Source organism: Ovis aries, chromosome 5, assembly GCF_016772045.2.
Source record: "Ovis aries strain OAR_USU_Benz2616 breed Rambouillet chromosome 5, ARS-UI_Ramb_v3.0, whole genome shotgun sequence".
Lineage (NCBI taxonomy): Eukaryota > Metazoa > Chordata > Mammalia > Artiodactyla > Bovidae > Ovis > Ovis aries.
This window is the reverse complement of record NC_056058.1, coordinates 90,902,491-90,917,928: the sequence shown is the minus strand read 5'-3', so window position 1 is coordinate 90,917,928 and position 15,438 is coordinate 90,902,491. Positions and strand designations below refer to the sequence as shown.

Here is a 15,438-nt window from a genome sequence, read left to right as displayed (position 1 = left end):
ACTCTGCATTCACGTGGGTTATCTCTTCCCTTTTCTCCTTTGCCTTTAGCTTCTCTTCTCTTCTCAGCTATTTGTAAGGCCTCCTCAGACAACCATTTTGGTGTTGTTTCTAGAGGCATTAGCTTCCGTAGGTTATAAAACTTTAAGGCAGTATTACTCCTATCTCTGCCCAAGGTGAGCCTGATTCCCTCATTCCTGAGCTAATACCCTGTGGGACAAACACAGTAACCCCCCGCAAAGTTCTCTGTTGTGTCTGCTATAGGAACTGCTAGGGAGTTTCCATTAAAAGGAATGCCTGGTGCTTCCCTGATGGCAAACTGTGATTCCCTTTCCTGGATCTTTTTATGTCAATGTATGTCAAGTATGGCCTAGAATAATCTTGTATAATGGTTTAGTTGTGCCTATGGATAACCCCCTAAGTGGATATTATAGGCATTTTTTTTTTCCTTCAGTTGAGTTAGGCTTTTTAGAACATTAGGTTTTTAATTTTAGGTTTAAAACTGAACAATAATTTGATGACCTTAGGAGTCAGGCTGAAAATATTGAAATACTCAGTGCACATGAATACTTCAGATTTCTTTTTCCTGCTACTCCTAAACCATTTTAATATGTATCATCTCCATAGACTGTGGATGAAAAAAATCAACTGTAATACTAATCTCTGCAAACAGTAGTCTTTACATTTGAACAGTGGAAAGAGCTGTTGGTTCTTAAGTCTCCTTTAGTCATAGATGGTTCATTTGGACCCGGTTGGGAATTTCCCTTATATCCTGAGTCACAACTTTTTGTTGATTTTTCCTCTGTAATCAGTTAGTCCATCCCTTGCTTCCCATTCGCTCTGCCATCAGTCTAAGTAGTGGGATAGTCTACTTTATCTATGAAATGCTGAACTGCTGCCTTGGAAGTGTTCTCATGTCTAGTTTTTGCCTAGTCTGAGCTGCATTACTCATGAGATCCCAGACTGTATTTCATGGTAGAGTTTTTCTCTAGGATTTTTTCTCTAGGATCTTACTATTTGCAAATAGTAAGAAGGAAGGCTGGAAAGGTAGAGTTTAAAGATGGTGGCTAAAGAGTTCCAGTTATAGTTGTTTGTTTTGTAGGCAATGGCAACCATTTTGGTAAATGACCTTTAAGACAAGAGAGTGAGTGCATCAGAGCTAGGCTTCAGGAAGATTAATCTGGCAAAAAGTAATGGGAAAGACTAGAAGAAATGAGACTAGTTAAAATTCATTGTTGGAGGACTCGGAATAGATGGGAATGAAACAGAAAGGGCAGATAGACTCTCAACAGTATACAGGAAGGATTTTTGACTGTGAGAAGAAAGCAGGGAGGGCTTCACTGATATCAAGTAGTGTGGGTTTATAGTAGACCCGTTGGACTTGTGTGAAGACAGTCCGTCAACAATAGAGAAAGTAATGCTCCTCACACACTACGCCCTCTCCTGTCTTTGTTTGTTAGCACATTTATGAAATGGCAAACACAGTGAAGGTCAGGATCGTGGCTTGCTTCTTATCATCCTGACATCCCCACTTTCAGCACAGAACCTAGATGGCGCAGAGTAATCTAATTTCCTATGTGTTTTTAATTCTGTCTCTCTATATAGGAGAATATTTAGGACCATCACAGATATTTGAAATTGTTAGTTCTGCCAACTACCAGCACATAGAAACTGTTATCTGTCTTCCTGTTTTGTTTTTACATTTCATTGTGAGATATAACTAGGGAAATCAGATGTCTGGGTTTTCTCTAGATTGTTCCAGTTTAGACCTGTTTTCCCAGTACAATTATTAACAATACCTTTCTTCACTCTAAAAGGTTTACAGAATAAATTCTATGGTTACATTCTATATATACACAAAAAACTGCTTGGTATGTGTTAGTAATTTTAACTGTAACTATAAAGAACACATTTGTGTAGCTACCATCCCAGGAAAGAAATGAAATACTTCCAGCCACTAGAAGTCTATTTCCCAATCACAACTGTTTCTCTTCTCAGAGTAAACCAGTATCCTGATTTTAATAAATATTTTCCTACTTTTTAAACTAATGCACACTAAATTATTAAGGCCAAGTTCAGTTCAGTCACTCAGTTGTGTCCAATCTTTGCCATCCCATGGACTGCATTGCGCCAGGCCTCCCTGTCCATCACCATCTCCTGGAGCTTGCTCAAACTCATGTCCATTGAGTCAATGATGCCATCCAACCATCTCATTCTCTGTCATCTCCTTCTCCTCCTGCCTCCAATCTTTCCCAGCATCAGGGTCTTTTCCAATGAATTAGTTTTTCGCATCAGGGGGCCAAAGTATTGGAGTTTCAGCTTCAGCATCAGTCCTTCCAATGAATATTCAGGACTGATTTTCTTTAGGATGGACTGGTTGGATCTCCATGCAATCCAAAGGACTCTGAAGAGTCTTCTCCAACACCACAGTCGAAAAGCATCAATTCTTCAGTGCTCAGCTTTCTTTATAGTCCAACTCTCACATCCATACATGACTACTGGAAAAACCATAGCTTTGACTAGACAGATCTTTGTTGGCAAAGGAATGTCTTCTGCTTTTTAATATGCTGTCTAGTTTGGCAATAACTTTAATTCCAAAGAGCAATCGTCTTTTAATTTCATGGCTGCAGTCACCATCTGCAGTGATTTGGGAGCCCCCAAAAATAAAGTCTCTCAGTTTCCACTGTTTCCCCATCTACTTGCCATGAAGTCATGGGACCAGATGCCATGATTTGAGTTTTCTGAATGTTGACTTTTAAGCCAACTTTTTCACTCTCCTCTTTCACTTTCATCAAGAGGCTCTTTAGTTTTTTGCTTTCTGCCATAAGGGTGGTGTCATCTGCATATCTGAGGTTATTGATATTTCTCCTGGCAATCTTGATTCCAGCTTGTGCTTCATCCAGCCTGGCATTTCACATGATGTACTCTGAATATAAGTTAAATAAGCAGAGTGACAGTATACAACCTTGACATATTCCTTTCCCGATTTGGAACCAGTCTGTTCTTCCATGTCTCACTGTTGCACTAATCTTGACCTGCATACAGATTTCTCAGGAGGAATGTCAGGTGGTCTGGTATTCCCATCTCTTAAAGAATTTTCCACAGTTTATTGTGAACCACATAGTCAAAGGCTTTCACTTAGTCAGTAAAGCAGAAGTAGATGTTTTTGTGGAACTCTCTTGCTTTTTCGATGGTCCAGGGTGTTGGCAATATGATCTCTGGTTCCTCTGCCTTTTCTAAATCCAGCTTGAACATCTGGAAGTTCATGGTTCACATACTGTTGAAGCCTGGCTTAGAGAATTTTGAGTATTACTCAACTAGCATATGAGATGAATAGAATTGTGTGACAGTTTGAACATTCTTTGGCATTGCCTTTCTTTGGGATTGAAATGAAAACTGACTTTTTCCAGTCCTGTCGATGTTGCTGAGTTTTCCAACTTCGCTGGCATATTGAGTGCAGCACTTTCACAGCATCATCTTATAGGATTTGAAATAGCTCAGCTGAAATTCCATCACCTCCACTAGGTTTGGTCATAGTGATGCTTCCTAAGTCCCACTTGACTTCTCATTCCAGGCTGTCTGGCTCTGGGTGAGTGATCACACCATTGTGGTTATCTGGGTCATGAAGATTTTTTTTTTTTATAATTCTTTGTGTATTCTTGCCACCTCTTCTTAATATCTTCTGCTTCTGTTAAGTCCATACCATTTCTGTTCTTAATTGTGTCCATCTTTGCATGAAATGTTTCCTTGGTATCTCTAATTTTCTTGAAGAGATCTCTAGTCTTTCCAATTCTGTTGTTTTCCTCTATTTCTTTGCACTGATAATTGAGGAAGGCTTTCTTATCTCTCCATGCTATTCTTTGGAACTCTGCATTCGCATGGGTATATCTTTCCTTTTCTCCTTTGCCTTTAGCTTCTCTTCTCTTCTCAGCTATTTGTAAGGCCTCCTCAGGCAACCATTTTGCCTTTTTGCATTTCTTTTTCTTGTGGATGATCTTGATCCCTGCCTCCTGTACAGTGTCACAAACCTCCACTCATAGTTCAGGCACAAACCTCCACTCATAGTTCAGGCACTCTGTCTATCAGATCTTGGTATATCAAGGTATATCAATCGATGAAGGTATAACAATAGGCACTCATCTATCAGAGCTTGGTATATTAAGGTATATCAATAGATCAAGGTATAGCAATACCTTGAATCTGTTTGTTACTTCCACTGTATAATCATAAGGGATTTGATTTAGGTTTTACCTGAATGGTCCAGTGGTTTTCGCTACTTTCTTCAATTTCAGTCTGTATTTTGCAATAAGCAGTTCATGATCTGAGCCACAGTCAGCTCCCGGTCTAGTTTTTGCTGACTCTACAAAGCTTCTCCATCTTCGGCTGCAAAGAGTATAATCAGCCTGATTTCAATATTGACCATCTGGCAGTGTCCATGTGTAGAGTCTTCTCTTGTGTTGTTGGAAGAGAGTTTTTACTATGACCAGTGCATTCTCTTGGCAGAACTCTGCTAGCCTTTGCCATACTTTGTTTTGTACTCCAAGACCAAATTTGCCTGTTACTCCAGCTATCTCTTGACTTCCTACTTTTGCATTCCAGTCCCCTGTGATGAAAAGGACATCTTTTGGCGGGTGTTATCTCTAGAAGGTCTTGTAGGTCTTCATAGACCTGTTCAACTTCAGCTTCTTCAGCATTATTGATTGGGGCATAGACTTGGATGACTGTGATATTGAATGGTTTACCTTGGAAACGAACAGAGATCATTCTTCATTTTTGACATTACGTCCAAGTCCTGCATTTTGAACTCTTTTGTTGACTATGAGTGCTACTCCACTTCTTTCAAAGGATTCTTGCTCACAATAGTAGATATAATGGTCATCTGAGTTAAATTCGCCCATTCCAGTCCATTTTATTTCACTGATTCCTAAAATGTTCACTCTTGCCATCTCCTGTTTGACCACTTCCATTTTACCTTGATTCATAGACCTAACATTCCAGGTTCCTATGCGATATTGTTCTTTACGGCACTGGACTTTACTTCCATCACCAGTCACATCCACAACTGGCCATTGTTTTGCTTTGTTTTAAGGCCTGAGGTGTCTACAAAGTCTTCCTTCCAGTTGTTGTTGAGTCACCAAGTCATGTCCAGCTCTTGGCGACCCCATGGACTGCAGCACACCAGGCCTTCCTATCCCTCACCATCTCCCAGAGTTTTCCCAAGTTCATATCCATCGTGTTGGTAATGCCATCCAACCATCTCATCCTCTGTCACCCTCTTCTGCTTTCAGTCTTTCCCAGCTTCAGGATCTTTTCCAATGAATCGGCTCGTCGCATCAGTTGGCCAAAATATTGGAGCTTCAGCTTCAGCATCAGTCTTTCCAATGAGCATTCAGGGTTAATTTCCTTTAAGATTGACTGGTTTGATCTCTTTGCTGTCTAAGGGACTCTCGAGCACAACAGTTCAAAAGCATCTGTTCTTCAGCGCTCTGACTTCTTTATCGTCCAGCTTTCACAACCGTATGTGACTCTGGAAAGACCGTAGCCTCGACTCTATGGACCTTTTTCAGCAAAGCAGTGTCTTTGCTTTCTAACACGCTGTCTAGGTTTGTGGTAGGTTTCCTGCTGAGGAGCAACTGTATTCTAATTTCATGGCTGCAGTCACATCCACAGTGATTTTAGAGCCCAAGGAGAAGAAATTTGTCACTGTTCCCACCCTTTCCCCTTCTGTTTGCCCTGAAGTGATGGGGCTAGATGCAATTATCTTAGTTTGAGTTCTGAAGACATGTAGGAATGATGCAGGTGAAGGTGATGGGTTAAGCAAAGGCAGAACATATGGGTCACTTTCCAAACAATAATATCAAAACCAGCCCAGAGATAAGAAGTGTATGGCACAGCTACGATATTACAGGATGTTCCCTGCAGTTGGAACACAGAGAGTGTTCTTTCCATTCTCTCATGGGGATAAAAGGGTATCTTTTAGATCATCATATTTTGTGCATTCATTTCAAGGCAGAAGCCATATCATGTAAGGCCCTAGTGTCATTCTGAGTTTAAGCTTGGTCCTGGAGCTGAGGAAAAGACTTTGGAATGTTCTAAGCAGTGAGTGAGCAAATGGCAACATGTCCATATTTGCATTTTTGAAAAGTTGTTCTCACTACAGAGTTAGGAGAGGGCCTTTAAATGGGTAATACCCTCTAGGATAATCCTAGAGGCAGGGAAACTGGACTGGAGATTGTTGCAGTCATCCATTTGTGAAAGGATGAGCTTAGGCTCAGCCAGAGGAAATGAGAATGGAGAGAACTGGTGGCTTTAAGAGAAGGTTGGGGACAATCAAAAGGGTTTTAATTACTGATTTTATGTGGAGTTTGAGAGAGAGAGAAATAGAAGATGATGCTCAGATTTGAGCAGGAAGTGGGGAGCAAAGACAGTGACACAGGTTTGGAGAGGATGTTTTTATCAAAGTGTTGAATTGGTTGAGCTTGAAGTATCTGTGGGGCATTCAAAAGGAAATGACCTTGGGTCTGGAGCTCTGGAGAGAAATACAGGGTGGAGATAGACATTAGGGAATAATAGCTTTTATGGAGCCAGTGAAACCATTCATTGGGACCGTAACATGATATTTTAAAATTTCTGAGATGGAAAAGGTGAATAAATTGTGTTCATCATCTAGTATTATGACATTCTTAGGGAATCAGTCTTTCGGTGTTAAAGCATCCCAAGAATTATTCGTACAAAATATTTTCATGATGTCTTAGTTTTATCGGTTTGTATTTTTTTAACTGTTTTCCACATTATCTGAATTTTAGGTTAAACCACAAATTGTGTTTGCTATAGAAGTAAACACAGTAAAATGAAGTTATTGGAGAACCTTTGGAATTAAAGCAACAGTCATATATTTATTGGACTTGCCTGGTGGCTCAGATGGTAAAGAATCTGCCTGCCATGCAGGAGACCCAGGTTCAATCCTTGGGTTGGGAGGATCCCCTGGAGGAGGGCATGGCAACCCACTCCAGTACTCTTGCCTGGAGAATCCCCATGGACAGAGGAACGTGCTGCAGTCCATGGGGTCGCAGAGTCAGACACGACCAAGCAACTACAGCGCACCAGCAACTTAAGAGAAATAGAAAAAGTCCCAGGTTTACGCATTTAGAAATCCTCCCAGTTCTAGAAATAAAATATATATGGAAAATTATTTCAGGAAAAGTATTTTTAACGATGTAAATTGAAAACACTTGTTGTTAACTTTCTCCTTATTTTCAATTTACAGGGGTACCTAAAATTTCATAAATCAAATCATTTAGATGTATTTATACTCTAAATATTTTCAGATATAAATATAGAAATGTATCTGATGTTTCTTAGTGTTACACTGCCTTAAAAGACTACTGTAACTTTATGCCATGCAATTCTAATGTAGTTAGGTATATTTTAATATCGCAGATAAACCGAGAATGAGCCATTTCCCCTCAAAATGTGCCAATTTTAAATATTTTCTTTCAGAAGCTTGGAGTAGCACTTAAGTTTAGCAGTAATTTACTAATGGCTCAATACTAATTTATTCCCTAATTTGAATTTCCATTATAGTTCTTTTGTATTGTTATTGTTTGGAATGAGCTATTGCTATCATATTTCTTATGCTGCATAAGCAAGCATATAATTTAATTTTTGATTGCTATGATAATAATTAGATGCAGTATGTAATACATGATGTCTGTTTTACTTATAGGAAAATGGCTCTCCTGAAGAACATGCAGTCTATGTGTGGGACCATTTCATAGCCCAGTCTGCAGCTGAGAAGGTATTTTTTGTTGCTCACAGCTATGGAGGACTTGCTTTTGTTGAACTGGTAAGTGCACAGTTAACTCTTGTTTTTAATTTCCAAACTCCTTACAGGTTTATCGCCTTCACTCCCATTTTTTCGCTATGGTTACTTGAAATTGATTTATAAAGGATGAAGATTAAGTATTTGGTGTAATGAATTTCATCTTGTTGAAAAGGAATGTACTTTTATTGTGCAAAGCTTTTCATTGCCAATCAGACAACTTTTTGCCTGTTTCTTATTTACATTTCACTTTTTAATTTCTACGTTATAGCTCCACTTTCCATGCATTTTATATTTGTGATTCCTGTGTATGTGTATATCGTTGAAGCACTATTATCTGTAAAGTGTTTAAAATTTCTAGAGACTCTTTAATGACTATACTATCTCTATAAATTAGTACTTGATCAAAATCCATATAATTAGTATTAAAACTATAAGAAAGATTCTGTTAATCTACTGTTAAGGGCAACTCCATGCTTAGTCATAAAAATCTCTGCATTTCAAAATAATCCAATTCTTGCAGTTAAGATATGTGTACATAATAGAAAAATTACCAAGATTTCTGAATTTGGTGTCTGTTCTACCACAGTATTACGATTATCATAGTTTGTGCAGGTCTGAATAATTACTGAAGTATAATCAGTCCTAAAAATGTGCTCCATGTTCATTACCCCTTATGTCACTGGAAAGTACCATTGCTGTAATAAAATGACTTATCTGATAAAGTGCATTTGATAATTTTAAATCCATATAGCCTTAAGTGGACATTAAAAGCCAGCATAGCATTGGTGGTCTAATTTTTAATGTTTCTAAACTTTGCCATGTATTGTTCTTCATCGTGGAAATTATATATCTGTGGTCTTTTCAACTTCCCCATGCCTTACTGCTTACCCATGTGATTTAGATAAAAAAATAGTGGTGACACCTGAGAATACTTTAACTGACCTAAATTTACAAATACTGTGCTCTCTTAAGATCTATAAATAACTGAAATCATTCATTTCTTAAATTGATTTCATGTTTAGAAATTATATTCAAGTGCTTTTAGTTCTGCTGAATCTGTTTACTACAAAATGGATATCTTAGGATCATTCTCTAACATACGAATTATGACATCCTTTTTAAAATGTGAATGTTGGCTTTCAAATAGTTCTTTTAATCATTCAGATATATATAAATGCATTTATAGCTGATGTATTAGGTGCCTTATGTTTTCTTCCTGTAAGTCATTAAGTTACACATAAAACATGAAATTTCATGACTTTATAGAATAGCTTCGAATATGTCTGAAGGCCTGCAAGACTGTTCAAATTTAAAACTTCCGTGAAACATACATTTTCCTGATTTAGCTTAAGACAGTTAACATCAAATTTGGAATTTAAGTGAATTTTGGACAGTTTTAAAAATAAACTTAGGATGCCAGAGTAACAGATGACCCATGTGTCAGTCTTATTTTGCCTGTCCTTCTTGTCACACACTGGTGGATATTTCTGCACTTTTGTTCCACTTTAATATAAAGCACACAGATGTTTCAGAACAAGACTTGACTTCTGACCTTGAGGCTATTAGGGTCAGGGTCCTCAGGGCCTGTGAAATTATCACAAGCTGAGCTAAAGTTTTTCTCCATCACAGGAAGTAACCAGTAAGTAAGAAGTTAAAAAGGAGCTTTGTCAGAGAGACAAGATGGTCTCAGTAAGGGTCAGCTTCTGTAGTCTGCTGTCTCTGCAGGAGGTGCATGCATGGGAGGAGGAATATAATATAACCACTGGCACAGCGCATATCTGTCAGGCAACACCAGGACTGAGAAGTCTATTTAATGTGATATACCTTGTTTATGTTTCGATTATGTTAGCCTCAGATATTTGCTACTTATTGTCAAGTAACTTTGATAGAGGTATGCAAAAAAGGCATATAGATGGTGGAAGCTAAAGAAAAAATAGTTTGTGACTTACTGAAAAGAATTCCTCTAAATAAATAACTTAGTTTTACATAAATTTTTTACAAAGCTTGATGAATACATTTAAGGCCATTGTGTTTCTACTTAATTTCAAGAACTTTTGAAAGATAGCATTGATATTACACAAAAAATTGAAATATGTGTAAACGTTTTATTTTTGCCTAACACTGAATCACATTCTTTCCTGGTCTCCCGGTTATTCTTAGAAGAAAACTCATGGTGTTTAAAATGTTGACAATATTCAGCCTCCCAGTATTTTTCAACATAAATGTATTATATGAAATTGTTTTACAATGATTGAAATATTTAATATTAACTTTACAAAAAAGTTGATTGTGAACATCTTAAATTATGGTTTAGTTTTTTGTTTCAGTAGTACATTTTACACATCGGACAGTAAATCGTTTGGATTTCAGTAAAGTTTAATTTTGTAAAAAAAATTATCAGAAAATTGTATCCCTGATTCAAGATTCTGTACACACACACATATACACACGCACACACCCCCTCTTATGGATGGAATGTCCCTAGTTTGTAGCATCACGTTTCAATCCATGGAGCTTATTTTCCTACCATCCTCATTCAAGTTCACATTCTTTTTTGGATAATGAATTTTAAGAAAATTTCTTTTAAATATGAACTGTGTGACTACTACAGTTTTGATATTACATGTAATTACTTTTAGTGATTATTGTTTGAATAGTACTTGCTAGTCAGGACCTGAGCTAAGATATATCTTATCATTTATTAAATTCTGTGTAATTAGAGTTTAAAATTAAAGGTACTACTAATAGGTATCTGAAAAATTACTTTTAAATATAAAGTACAAAATAGTTGTAGACCTTTCATATTTTGCTAATTGTTGTTTTTTAAAACTGAGAACCTAATTTATCATTATACCCTATCTTGAAGTGCAGAATTCGCCTAAAGAATCCAGGAGATAGTTAAGAGATTCATTTTCAAAACCAATGAAAAAGATGATTCTAAAAATATGCCTTTCACTTCCTTTATTCCCATCATATGGTAACATCTCAAGTTTCTAATTCTCTAAACTTTCTGCAATCCTAGTAAAAATAGATATTGATAAGACAGCTCTGGTAGCAATCCTCACACTCAGTCTTTAAAGTAAAAGGAAAGAACTGTTTATTTTATGAATTGATAATGAATTTTAAAAATGACGTGTCTATCCTATGTTATTTTTCTGTGTATTTAAAATAACACTAATAAACAGCAATAACATAAAGTTACTCTTATTAAATCATCACTGTCAAAGCCTTCAATTTCTAATAAATTTTGCTTTATAAGTCATAGATAGAAATAGTAGTCATAATCAACAACTTACCAAATTCTTTTAGAAAAACACCTACAACTAATGCAGCTTACATTTGCCTTACAGTCGTTTTTAAAAGTTTAAACTCATTTGTTAGAAATAAAGTGTCATTAAAAAAACAGTGCCAGTTTTTAAGCTTTGTCATCCCTTTCACCAACCACTTTGTGAAGTGATTGCATTGCCTCCATACTCAGTCATTTCAGTATTTGGCTCTTGTCTTTGTAGATAATGGTTAGTTTGACAAAATCAGGCCAGCGTAAACTATTTTTTATTGGGAAATGAGTCAGCTTCCTTGTCAGTGCCCAGTTTCGAATTTTAACTCACCTTCCCTGTTTGCAGTGCTCTATACATCAATTTGCATTCAGATTTCTTTCCTTAGTCAAAGTGAAATCACTGCTATTTTTAGAAAACACATTAAACCATTTTAGCAAATGTGTTTCATTAGCTTATTGCATCCTCTCAGTTGATATAAAATTAGTATTTTTCTTATTGCTTTTCTATCCTTTTCCACATCATTAGTGGTATGTTCACAACCACCATTAAAAACATCTCTTAGAAATGTGTGAAAACTGCCCCTTTTGAACGTGTATCTCTACCCACTTTTGATTTTGGTTTCTCCATGCTTGTCAGCACTTGATTGGCACCTCACTTGCATGTGAATTAAGGAATGAAGGGAACTCTATTTTCCTGCCATTGTTCCATGCTGGGCTCTCTAGCCTCTAGGCAGCCTAAGCTGACCTTCAGCAGCTGATGGAGGACTATTTTTTGGACTAAGTTGTGTGCGGACACTCAACCTCAGTCTAGTCGTAAGAGCTGATCTTTAAAAAATTGTCTAGAGCATAATTTGGATTTACACTGAAAAGAAAAAGGAACAGGACTAAAAGAATTAGTTTTTGCCTTTAGTGACATGCATTAACTATGACTTTAAAGAAGCATTGTTTATATTCTATCTACAAAGAACAAAGTAAATTGGATACAGGTAGCATATCTGCTTAATGTGATCAATGGAAATACCTAAAATATGGGCTGCTTGGGATCAAGAATTGAGGAGAGGTAGAATACTGGCTTATAAACAAAGAAAAATTGAGCCATTAGAGTGTCAAAACAACTCAGGCCAAAAATACTTCTTAAAAACCTTTCAACTTTAAAATGTAAATAATTCAGTAAAAACAAATCACCGTTTGTAATATAACTTGAATTTCTGCATTGACTGCCTGCATTATACAAGTAGCATGCTAATGCATGGGATGATTGCAACTTGTGTATGGAACCTCTGTCTTATTTCTCTAGTTTCATGTGAAAACAATTTAGTTTTCCTATTTTTGTAGGCTCCTCAGAGAGAAACCAGAGGGTCTATCATTTCTGCCTCCTGTATTCAGTTTTGTTTAATTCTTTGCATACAGTGTAGATACTGTCTTTCGATTGATTGTTGATGACAGTAATTTTAGGAGTTAGTTGCAAGAGCCTAAGTAAGATCCAGTGAAAGGCTTTATGAACATAGATGACCAGTAAGGGAGAAGCACACGTCAGATGTTAAGGAAACAAATTCTCCGTGACTTAAAGACATCGGATCTGGAAAGCTGAATTAAAACAAAGAGGGAATAAGATCTTTCCCAGTGTACTCCTCCAGAAGCATGTTGAAGTGGATGTGAAGGGAGACGAAGCACAATAAAGAACAAGTAATGAACAGTGATTATGCTCATATATAGATATTGGGGAAAATATTTGTATATACTGGATATTTAATAATTATGGCTAATAGAATAAATGAGATACCAAAGGAGAGAGTTTCATATACAGATGTGATTTGTTAAGCTTCACAGTAGTTACCTCTGTATTGAGATTTGATTTACCTTCTACTCAAATGATTTTCAATAAGTATTAGGAGGTCTAACTGTTGGAAAGAATGGCTCAATTTGTCAATTTTTGTATTAACTCTTCTCCTTTGTCCCATAACTAACCAACCAATACATTTTGTCGGGTTTATTCTTTTCTCTCTGGAATATTGATCATGTCTTCTGTTATGTGCCCACTGTTGTTAAGTCATCATTTCACAGCAGTATCACTACACTCATACCTACTTTTCTACCGGCTCTCTTTTCTCTCCATTCCATCCTGTATACCTGATATTATTGAAACCCCCTTTCTACCAAAGCATTCCAGAATCGTAGTAAGAAAGAAAGTGAAGTCGCTCAGTCGTGTCCAACTCTGCACGACCTCTGTCCGTGGGATTCTCCAGGCAAGTAAACTGGAGTGGGTTGCCATTCCCTTTCCCAGGGGATCTTCCGGACCCAGAGGTCAAACCCAGGTCTCCCACATTCCAGGTGGACACTTTACTGTCTGAGCCACCAGGGAAGCCCTCCAGAATCATATTGCCTCCCTATTGTCGCACCTCACCTATCTTCTCTGTCACTTTAACACCTTCTGTGTAATCTGATTATCTCTTTCCAGCTGTATTTTTCCCAGTAGCAACTTTCAGTTCTAGTCTAATTTCTTATTACCATTGTTTCATCTCTCTGTGCCTCTACCCCGGGCCTCCAAGTTCAATGTAGTGGAAGAACAGAAAGCAAATGAAGATGACCTGGGCTTGAATCCTAGTTCCGATACCTGCAAATTATAAGTTGGGTCAAATCCTTTATGTGTGTCCTTCTCTGTAAGTACCCACTTTGTATAAGCAGAGTTTGAGGGTTAAATTGCAAAATTCCTGGTTGCTGCTGCTGCTGCTGCTAAGTCACTTCAGTTGTGTCCGACTCTGTATGACCCCATAGACGGCAGCACACCAGGCTCTCCCATCCCTGGGATTCTCCAGGCAAGAACACTGGAGTGGGCTGCCGTTGCCTTCTCCGAAATTCCTGGTTATTAGGAATTAAATCATTGTTCATTAAACATGAGTCTAAAGGACCCTCAGTTCAGTTCAGTCGCTCAGTTGTGTCTGACTCTTTGCGACGCCATGAATCACAGCACGCTAGGCCTCCCTGTCCATCACCAACTTCCGGAGTTTACTCAGACTCAGGTCCATCGAGTTGGTGATGCCATCCAGCCATCTCATCCTCTGTCATCCCCTTCTCCTCCTGACCCCAATCCCTCCCAGCATCAGAGTCTTTTCCAATGAGGCGACTCTTCGCATCAGGTGGCCAAAGTATTGGCGTTTCAGCCTCAGCATCAGTCCTTCCAATGAACACCCAGGACTGATCTCCTTCAGGATGGACTGGTTGGATCTATCTCCTTACAGTCCGGTGGACTCTCAAGAGTCTTCTACAACACCACAGTTCAAAAGCATCAGTTCTTCAGTGCTCAGCTTTCTTCACACTCCAACTCTCACATCCATGCATGACCACTGGATAAACCATAGCTTTGACTAGACGGACCTTTGTTGGCAAAGTAATGTCTCTGCTTTTGAATATGCTCTCTAGGTTGGTCATAACTTTCCTTCCAAGAAGTAAGCGTCTTTTAATTTCATGGCTGCAATCATCATCTGCAGTGATTTTGGAGCCCATAAAAAATAAAGTCTGACACTGTTTTCACTGTTTCCCCATCTATTTCCCATGAAGTGATGGGACCAGGTGCCATGATCTTTGTTTTCTGAATGTTGAGCTTTAAGCCAACTTTTTCACTCTCCTCTTTCACTTTCATCCAGAGGCTTTTTAGTTCCTCTTCACTTTCTGCTGAAAGGGTAGTGTCATCTGCATATCTGAGGTGATTGATATTTCTCCCAGCAATCTTGATTCCAGCTTGTGCTTCTTCCAGCCCAGCGTTTCTCATGATGTACTCTGCATAGAAGTTAAATAAGCAGGGTGACCATATACAGCCTTGACGTACTCCTTCTCCTATTTGGAACCAGTCTGTTGTTCCATGTCCAGTTCTAACTGTTGCTTCCTGACCTGCATATAGGTTTCTCAAGAGGCAGGTCAGGTGGTCTGGTATTCCCATCTCTTTCAGAATGTTCCACAGTTTATTGTGATCCACTCAGTCAAAGGCTTTGGCCTAGTCAATAAAGCAGAAATAGATGTTTTTCTGGAATTCTCTTGCTTTTTCCATGATCCAGCAGATGTTGGCGATTTGATCTCTGGTTCCTCTGCCTTTCCTAAAGGACCCTGCTGCTGCTGCTGCTGCTGCTGCTAAGTCGCTTCAGTCGTGTGTGACCCTGTGCGACCCCAGAGATGGCAGCCCACCAGGCTCTGCCATCCCCGAGATTCTCCAGGCAAGAACACTGGAGTGGGTTGCCATTTCCTTCTCCATAAAGGACCCTAGTATATGCTTATTCTCATTTTTGCTAATGCCATTTCCCCCTCCCAAGTGAAAGAATTTTCCTCCTTACCAGATTTTTCAAA

The 15,438-nt window shown here is 38.2% G+C and overlaps 1 protein-coding gene across 21 annotated transcripts in view; it reads left to right on the top strand.

Annotated features, from left to right (window-relative positions):
* The window catches only part of ARB2A (ARB2 cotranscriptional regulator A), a 407,046-nt gene that overhangs the window by 216,079 nt on the left and 175,529 nt on the right, over positions 1–15,438 (top strand). For all 21 annotated transcript variants that reach the window (XM_060416002.1, XM_042250753.1, XM_042250755.1 and 18 more), the window contains one exon: positions 7,725–7,844. In XM_060416002.1, the coding sequence (XP_060271985.1) occupies positions 7,725–7,844 (120 nt within the window). The remainder of the gene's footprint in view (positions 1–7,724; positions 7,845–15,438) is intronic.